This window comes from Brachionichthys hirsutus, chromosome 11, assembly GCF_040956055.1.
Source record: "Brachionichthys hirsutus isolate HB-005 chromosome 11, CSIRO-AGI_Bhir_v1, whole genome shotgun sequence".
Taxonomy (NCBI): Eukaryota; Metazoa; Chordata; class Actinopteri; order Lophiiformes; family Brachionichthyidae; genus Brachionichthys; species Brachionichthys hirsutus.
In genome coordinates this window covers 10619853-10629762 of record NC_090907.1, presented here as the reverse complement: position 1 = coordinate 10629762, position 9910 = coordinate 10619853, and the positions used below count along the sequence as shown (strand labels likewise).

Sequence of the window (9910 nt, the reverse complement as noted above, 5' to 3'; positions counted from 1 at the left end):
GTAGACTTCATTTTGACATTTCAAGTTCACTTCCGTTTTAAAATAAAGGGTTTGCAGTCCGTACAGGGTTTGTTACCGTTTGCCTTTTGAAGGCAGCCTTCTTCAGATTTGGTGAAAATTTCCGAAACCAAGAAAAGAAAAAAAAGAAGAAGAAACAAACAGTCCAGACGGCGGAGAAGATGGTTATTTCCTCCGGCCTTCGGAAACAAAGGGTCAAAAAGGTGAAGTGTCAATATGGCAGAGCCTTGAGAGGCAAAGAGGTCTGAGGAGCATCTGAATAAATACAAGGGACAAGTCTAGCGCCTCCAACGTCGTCTGAATGCTGCTCGGCCCTCCCAGGTCAACCCCCCCTAACCCTCCGCCCCTTTATTCCCTCTCTGTGAAGCCAGTCAAGTCTTTAACAGTAGCTAATGACGCTTTTGTGTTCGGGACATACTACAAGATTTCAAAAGTGTTGTTTCTTACCCCAACGGTGGCTGTAAAGGGGTTTGTTCACTATGCCAAGCCGCTGACGGGGGCCAGGGGGGGCGGCAGGGGGGTCCCATGCAGGCACCAATTCAGCAGTCCTGCCCATTCCTTTCAGTTTTTTAAGTCCAGTTTTGAATGCAGGGGTGGGGGTGCGGTGAAAGAAGCAGTTGAAACACTTCAACACAATACTGACAACAATGTTTTTGAGCATACGATTATGCCAAATGTTTTCCTGACAAAACAAAAATCACCAAATTAAACTTGAGTTAATATAAATAAATCTGAAAAAAATGAAATGGTGTTTCCCTAACCCTGTCAAAATCCATGTCCCTATATCTTGACCCCGGGCCCCAACACCACCGAACCTCCATCGCAGAATGTCTCACCAGTAAAGTCCGTTCTACATGGAAAAGCTACCACACGGTGCCCTCGTTCATTTCCGAGGGCGGGTGGGACAGGTGGTTGCTGTATCCGCTGCCGTTAAGCGACAGTGAGGTAAAGGGTGGGCTCGGGCCGAACACCTCCGAGGAGATGCTGTGCAGTGGCCCCGGGATGCCGGGCTCTGGGCTGGGAGAGTCCCCGGGGTGGTGGGACATGATATCGGAGAAGCGCTGCACATCGCTGGAGGGGTGGTGGCCCGGCAGCGGGTGGTCCATACTTCCAAGGGGGGTGCCGGTAGGGCCTGAGGAGGGCACGAAAGGGAGATCAACGGGGGTCTGGGCCTGTGAAGACGGAGGCCCCTGAGGGAAGAAGTCATAATTCCCTCCCGGGCCGTAGTACTCACTTTGATAATCTGCAAATCCAAAAGAAGAAGAAGAAAAATGGAGAAAAAGAAAAATGTTAGTGCTGAGAACAGAGGAAATCATTCTAAAGAGGAATTCATTGACTTTACATAACTTGACTTTTGTGGAGGGGGACCCTCGCCGTACTACATTAGTCACAGAGCACATTACACTTAAATCAAAACTGCAATTGGGTGGGGAGAACAATGTGTCCACAAAATTAATTACAACGGAGGCCATTTCATCAGCAATTCTACCTACTGAGACGCTTTTTTTTATTCCGTTCAGCAGAATATTATTAGACTTTGGCTTGAGCAGGAAGGACAAAGAACAAATGAAATCCTCTGAGAAGGATCAGGTGTTTCAAAGCATTCGCAGGAAGAGTGAGGCATCGAATCACAGACGAGGACTCATTTCACTGCATTACAAAACTAAATAATAGATCATTCATTTCCTTTGTAAGTACTATTTGTGTGCTGAATATGCAAAATAACCAGAAATATATCTAAAAAAAAAGCTTTTTTTTAGATGCTTAAATTACATGCACTGTGTTAATTATTTAGTTAAAGGAGTCTCTTTTTATTTAATTTTTTTCAAGCCTTGAAACAGACAGCAGAGACATAAATCAATCTGCTTTATTTGGCAAGAAACACCAAAGTTGCCAAAGTGTTAAATGAATTGGAGCTGCACTAAGGAGCATTTTTTCGTGTAATCAGGAGACAAAAAAAAGGGAAATTAAATAGTTGTGTTTTTAAGATTGTCTTATCTTGATTGAAACGCTGAGCAGACTAAAACAGGATTCGCTGTTTCAACAGTACAGCAAATATCTGATAGAAAATCAGAAAAGATTTATGAGCAACATAAAAAAAAAAATCAAATACTTGATGAATTCGCAAAAAACTGTAGCGTCGGCTCACCTCCGTAGTAGGAGAACGGGCCGTTGGGGAGGAGCTCCCCGGGCTCCAGTCGGTCGACCAGCGTCCTCATCCGCCTGGGGCTCCGGAAAAACGCGTGCCTCCGGGCCCCCAGCGCGCTCAGCTGCTTCATGCGCCTCTCTTTGGACCGTCGGTTCTGGAACCAGACCTGGACGCACACACGCAATCAAACGCGGGTCACCTTGTGTCACACGGCAAACGTGAAGTATAGGCTGCTGATGCCATGTTAACTGCATGCGCGTCAATATTCTGTGTGAGAGACGGACGAGGAACGGAGGCGGCGGGGCCAGACGCCAGGCCCGGAGTGACGAACGGAAACGTGCGCGCTATGGATTGATTTCACAAGCAGGAGCTCGCTGTGTAAATTCTGCCTCGCACAAAGACCGCGTAATTAGGAGTCATATTTACCTTGGCACCTGCGCCGCGTAGAGTAAATAACAGCTCCGTGCGCGTTATTCGGCGTGCGTGATGGGTCAGTGCGTTAAAACCGCGCGGCGCTGTGGCGGGGTGGAATGTGCCCAATTATCGTCACAGGAGCTAAAGTCACATCTAACCTCCCTAATGATCCTTTAACCCTCCATTTACTCCGACTGAGGCTGCAGCAGCGGGGGCTTCAAATCTCCAATTAATGCTTAATAGGAGGGTTGTTACCAATATATTACCAGGCTCGGGGAGGTTATCATTTCCTAATCTATAGGCCAGCTTCCTTTAATTACGCTCCTCGGCTCATGAATGGAAGATATTTCTCCAGGCTCTGCCTCCTCTTCACTTTTATCGCCATTCATCTGCTTTTTACCTGCAGCGGCAAAGTTTCATCCACAATAAAAGGAAAGACAAAAGTAGCTGTCGGTGTTTTGTTAGCCTACATTATGTTCCTGGGGTGTTCCTTATTTTGTAATAATATTAACTCTATGAATATGTAAACTAGTAATACATTGGTAACAACAGGACAACTATTATTATTATTATTATTATTATTATTATTATATTATTATTATTACTATTATTATTATTATTACTACTACTACTACTATTGTTATTCCACTATTATTATTATAATGGTTATTATTATTGCTACTATTAATAATAATAATATTTTTATTAATTTTTTATTCTTATTCTTATTCTTTTTATTATTATTGCTACTACTACTATTGTTATTATTAATAATGTTATTCCACTTGTATTCGTATTATTCGTATTATTATTATTATTATTATTATTATTATTATTATTACTGCTACTACTCCTACTACTATTATTAATCATAATTTTATTCCACTTTTATTTGTATTATTCGTATTATTCTTATTATTAATGCTACTACTAGTACTATTATTATTAATCATAATTTTATTCCACTTTTATTCTTATTATTCTCCTTATTCTTATTGTTATTATAACGCCATGTGGTGTTGCTCTTCGTTTAACTTGGCCTAATAAAATTCAGAGTTGTGAAGTGACGACCTGAAGACGCTTTAAACAGAGTTCTGTGTTTCCACTCGACTGAACGCTCCCAGCATGGCTAAATGTGGTGCTGGCAGTGCTGTGGCAGGACTCCCAGCTCTCCCAGCGCTCCCAGCGCTCCCAGCAGCCCAGCGCCAGTTGGCGACTTTGCCCCGTGTGAGCGCCAAGAAACAGAAATACCCATATAAATTGCCCGTTTCCAAATCAACCTCGTCCGTTGGCCAATCTCAATGAATTCAATGTGACCGCTCAGTTTGAGAGGAGGGGGGTGGAGCCTCTCTGGAGGGGGGGGGGGGGGGGGGGGCTGCTCGGTCGTGGCAGTCTGCAGGAACATTTTACCGTAAAATGCAAACTGATACGTCACACTTTTAATCGGTGCGCGGCACCCTATAAAACAGAGGCGGTGCGAGCGCACCTGCTCAACCTGCTGTCCCCTGAATACTATCCCATAATAATCTACGAGACAGAAACACGCGTGCTGATTTATTATTGGACTAAAGATTAAACATTCATTTTGTCGCGTCTCATTATTTAAATAAAGCTGGGCCAAATTTGTCTCTATTTATAAGGGAAGAAATGGTGAGCGACGCGTGACTGTGACGGCTGGGAGGGGGGGTGGGGGGGGGGGGGATTCGAGCTGCACCCCTACCTGGATGACCCTCATGTTGAGGCCGGTCTCCTGCGCCAGCTGCTCCCTGATGTGCCTGGTGGGCTTCGGGGTGGCAGCGAACGCCGCCTTCAGCGTCTCCAGCTGCTTGGCCTTGATGGTGGTCCGCGGGCCGCGCCGCTTCCCCCCGAGGTTCTGGTCGTCGTTCTCGTTGTTCACCGTTTCTTTGTCGGACAGGGCGGCGATCTCCGTGTCCTTCAGGACCACGTCGTCCTGCAGCGGGTCCTGAGAGTCCGGTGACAAGCTGGGATCGCTGCACGCCGTTACTGGGACACCGGGAGGAGACGCGCCAAGTCAGATTTATTATAGGCAAAAACAAACAAAGGAAAGCATAGCTACAATACAACTGAATATATATATATTAATACAAGTATTACAAGATAATAATTAATATTTTTACATCACAGATCCAAATATAAAAACCTGAGCAGCTCCGAGACAAAAATAAATTACTTAAAGTGACTATCTGAGGATTCTGCGCTGTTTTCGTTTAACTCTAAATTCTGCTCATGGAGAGGATGAAGCCACCGCGGGCCTGAACGCACCACACCCCCTCGCACGCAAACGAAACGCGCACTCCCGTTACCTGAGAGGAGGCTGCCGTCCTTCGCGCTGGCGCTGCTCACGTAATCGTCTTTGCAAACGAATTTGTTCTCGTCTATGATGTAGAGCTCCTCGCCGGTGGAGAGCTGCTTGTTGCACATCATGCAGGTGAAGCAGTTCAGGTGAAACACTTTGCTGCGGGCTCGCCGCACCAGGTCGTTGGGAGAGATGCCCTGCGAGCAGCCGCCGCACTTTGTACCGAAACGCCTGGGGGGGGGGGGGGGGGGGGGATTCATGTTAGCAAAATGAAGTTAACAGTTTAAATAACAACATCAGCTGTGTGTGACGAAAAGGCGGCCCAGATAATCCACGCTGTGAGACGCTGCTTGGTGACGTCACTTGTCGGTGGATTAAAGAGAGAAGAATGTGTGGTTTTAAATATTAAGCACCGACCACGTGATGTGGTCACTGGTATTAAACACAACATTCTAGAGACTTCAAACAGTAATAATAATGATAATAATAATAATAATTATTGTTATTATCATCCCATCGTATAGGATACAGAAAAGAAGCCTATAAAGGGAGCGGATCTGATGAAGGGAATAAAATGTATTTATAGTTAAAACCGGTTTTTATGAGCTTCGTGTTACTAAACAATATTAAATAATATAGTTAATAATAATAATAATAATAATAACTTTTTATCGTATGCTGCTGTCGCGCTCTGCTGATGTTCCTCACTGACAATCGCAATAAACTTATTCTGATTCTGAAAGGAAATTTTGAAGCTATTTAAATGTTTTTTTGTGGCAGAATATAATTATTTATTGCGTATAAGCATATATGTGGTTGACTTCAGTGATTAGTTTGCTTTTAACCCTTTAAAACCCGCGCCATGAAGGAATCGTCAGAACAATCTAATTTCTGGAAAATAAGGTCTTAATTGAACCTTCTGACAAATTTGTAAAAAAATAAAAACACATTTAAAAAATAAATAAAAGTGCTCTAATTTATATAACTTTTGCAAAAGCCGGAATGTTTTCATGTAAAATGCAGATGCACGTGTTTGCTTGTATCTATCAGCTTTTTCGGGGGGAAAAAAAGAAATCAAACTTCTGAAGAAAAAGTCTAAAAAATCCGGAAAGTTCATGTGTATCAAATATGATCCGTTTGTCAATAAAGGGTTAATAGAAGATTATTATTATATGTTGAATTCAGTCCGTCTCCATCCTCTGCTCGTGCTTTAGCCCAGCAAGCTGCTCTGTTGTAATAAATTGCAGCCTGCCATTGACTTAACAACGTGTATTGAGTGCTGTCCGCTGCGTGTTGACAGCGCGTCTGTGATTGCATTGTCTCCGGACTTGATCTTTTCAACGAGTTTACTATTCAAATCCACTTATCACGTCCTCCCCAGTCAGGCTGAGTAAACACACCGGGCTGCGGCTCCTCTGGCCGGGGTTTGATCCTGTGTGCTTCCCCGGCTGCCGTAAAAAAAAGAAAAGAAAAAAAAAGAACAAACAAAAAAGTGTGATTTCCTCGATTTCCTCACAACGCCCCCCCCCCCCCCCCCCTCCCCCCGCTGAGAGCAAGTGCACACGCGTTTAATGTCGCTGCCCCTCTTTTGTTGTTGTTTTGCATAAGAATCCAAATTAACAAGCTTTTAATTACTCGCTGCTAATCAAAGCTTATCGCCTCCACGTCGTCATTCACGCCTACAGGCACGGACAGGTCTCCTAATTCACTTCTGATTCCGCGCTAACACTAAATACGCGCAAGCTCTTTTAATGATTAAAAAAAAAACCCCAACACAATCGGTATTTTCTTACTTTTGTTTTGTTTTATGTGTTTGAAAAAAATGTAGGTTCTAATAAAAAATGATTTTATAGTGAGAGGAAGGCTCAATAAACAGCACGCAACTTTTTAATAAGTTGCAAATCACGGGAAACCAAAAAATCTGATCCGCACGACATCTGCAAATATAATATTGGGCCTAAAATAGAATTGATTTCGGCCTAATTTGAAACAACATTTCCTCCTATTTTGTCCTATTTATTTTTAGCCTGGATAATTTCCTGAAAGCACTCGTGATCTTTTTTTTTATCTGACATAAAAGCAAACAAACAAGAATAGCGGAAATAAACACACGCGCATCCCCCCCCAAGCTTACCTAAAGAAATCGTTTTTGCAGTAGAGTCTTCCCTCTCGAGAGAAACATTTCTCAGTCAAATTACATTTACACTCGCAGCACTGCACGCACTTGACGTGCCAGGCTCGGTCCAGCACGTTGAGCAGAAAGCGGTCCAGGATAGGCCTTTCGCAGCCGGCGCAGTGGACCATGGCTTCGGCTGGGCAGCAACCCCACAGATGAAGCGCGCTCACACAAACAGGATCAGCAGCGCAGGCCGAGCATTGATTGGGTATATCTGATTTCTCCCTCCCCGATTCGCCTGGAGCTCCCGGGTCAATGCGCGTGGAGAAGCCAGTCGATCAGGTGTCACCAGAGTTTTCTCCCTGCATGCAGAAAACGGATCAGCGTCCACAATGGAAGGGGTGGCGCCCGCCTCCTCTCTGGTGGAAAAACCAAAAGGAAAAATATATGGAATAATAATAATAATAAAAAATAAAAATAAAAAAACAAGATCAGTCCTTAAAGGGTCCGCGGGGCAAAAACACGCAACTGCAGATGGACTCAGAGTCAGTTCGGTTGTCCTTACGCATCGGCTGAAGAGCGTCGTGTGCCAATCAGCCAATCAGTGGAGGGAGAGACGCCTAATAAAATGCGTTCAGGGCTGAGCTGTCAGCGATCAAAACGCGCGCGCCTCTGAACAAATCAATGGACTCTGACATGGCAGCGTATCCACTGTCCAAAACCCGACGAGAACCAAAATGTCACACCCAAAAAAGATTTGTAAAATAGTTGTCCCCTGTCGCGCTGCTCGATGGTCCTGGACGTTTATCGTGTGGTTGCAAAGGATGCTGGGATGCGCTGGAGGCTCCGGCTGTGCTCAGCGTACATGCAGGGATGCCCTCAGTCTCCGGGACCGTTTGTATATGCTGGGATGCGCTGGGTCTCCAGTACACTGTCTTGCTCCTACGCCTCCAGCCCAGCCTTATTCCCAGCCTCCTGACGTCAGGCCGCGGTCTGACCAATCAGCTTTGCGCCCATGGCAGCAACCATCAAGCCGCCCCATCATAACCCAGCGAGGGGCTCTGCCTGCTATTTATGCCACACACACACACTCAAGACACCAATTGTCAAGAATTTCCCTGCAAACTGTCATATGTTCGTGAATGTGTTTGGAGGAAGCAGCCGCGGGGAGACGCCACTTCTCAGCCGCGGAGCGAAGTGTCTTCTGGGCATGAGGGGGGGGGGGGGGGCGTGAAGGAGGAATCTGAGCAGGTAGATACAGAGGCGTCTTTAGGATAACGAGGCGGGAGGCGCGTTGCATGGCGCGCGTCTTATTATTTAACGCCAGGAAAAGTTGCGCATGTTTGTGTTGCTGTGTGAGAATAACGTCATCATCGATAAACAGTCTGAACTGCCTGCTTTGTACTTGAACGCATCATCCATTAAGACAAGTGTCTGCATCAATTCTGTTCCAATATCTTATTTATAGATGAGGATCGGATGTGCCACCTCTTTTCTGCGCGCCATGTGCAGCGTCCCAGAATATTACGCGCGCACATATTGCGCCATTGGCTATTTCTCGTTGGCAAACAGCTGAGCGCTTTGGCGCTCCTCTCTTTAGAAGCGTGGAACTGAAAGACAACGCGGCTCTCAAGTTGACAGCTCCAGACCCCACGGACGATTCATTCGGGACGTCCGACCCACTCCAAAGCCACTTTAAATACTCGAGCAACACCGCGAGCCGTAATTTCGGTAATTTCCCATCAACCCGCAAAATACAAATAAAAATCTGATGCTTAATTATTGAAACATTGGATAATCTTTGGTCAACCAAAATAAATTTTAGCCAAAAGGATAAAAAATAAATAAATACATTAAATACACTGTTGGGAAGCTACGGAGTAATGAATGAATCTTCCGTTGTTGCTGGGTAATATAGTTAAATGTAACTTTTAATAGTTACTATTTGTAATCACTGGTCTTGTATTTGTCCTTGTCCTCAAACTAAACAGAGTTTTTCCTGCTGCTCAATATGTGCGCGCTTTAAAGATAATGTCTGGGAGCCCCCCCCCCCCCCCCCCCCCCCCCCCCGGCCAGCACCCATGCATATGGGCTGCTTCTCATGCAAAACGGCCGCCCGTCCCAGTCCAGCTGCCCCCCCGGCGTCTGGGGAGCGCCCCCTTCAACAGGACATGTGTTCCTGGCTGCAAGTAAAGAGCGATAAGGCTTCAACGCGCGCAACATCCAGCGCGTTCTCCGCGTTCACACCTTTTCATCCCTCCAGCCTTTATTCTCATGTCCCTCCCTGTCCTCGCGGCGGCGTTTCTCAACGCGTTCTGCTGAGCAGCTGGTTGTGTTGCCGTCAGGGACAGAGATGGGCCACGGGCTCCGGGACTACTGGACGGTCCACCGTGGACAGAGTGCGTTTCTTTTGCATTTAAAATGTCACTTTTTTTTTCTGCAACAAAAGATGTGCGTAAAACCGGCGGCTTTTCCGCAAATGCAACATGTAAACAAGAAAACGTATTATTTCTGTTTGCAGAAGATGCCCTGATAGTCTGTCTGTGGGGATAATCTCTGCCTGATTTAGAATAAACCACGGAGGAAGAAAACCGTTAATCCACGAATAGAAGGAAATCAAAATATATAGGCTTAAAAATATCTCAACTCTCCTCCAGGCAAAGATATTACTAAATGCAAAATGTCTTTAACCTCACAAATGTAATCCCTGACGACAATAGATTTTATTCTCACTCGCATTTTCATTCTGACGCAGGCAAAAGTTGCAAATTGGAATTCACGTTTGTGTTCAAATTAAGGAAAACAGGAAAAAAAAAAAAAGTCTCAATAACTGAGTTAGTTTGGTCGACAGGAGGCCTTCCAGCAGGCCAAAGAACATCCAGCCTGTCCTCTGACT

At 45.2% G+C, this 9910-nt stretch overlaps 1 protein-coding gene across 1 annotated transcript; it reads right to left on the bottom strand.

Moving 5' to 3' along the window:
* Window positions 1-881: 881 nt before the first annotated feature.
* On the bottom strand, window positions 882-7202 carry lhx1a (LIM homeobox 1a). Its single transcript, XM_068745539.1, has 5 exons — window positions 7033-7202; window positions 4906-5129; window positions 4302-4585; window positions 2168-2333; window positions 882-1261 (listed from the first exon to the last, which is right to left on the bottom strand). Exons 1-5 carry the CDS (start codon window positions 7200-7202, stop codon window positions 882-884), a joined length of 1224 nt encoding a protein of 407 aa, XP_068601640.1.
* Between the last annotated feature and the right edge of the window lie 2708 nt (window positions 7203-9910).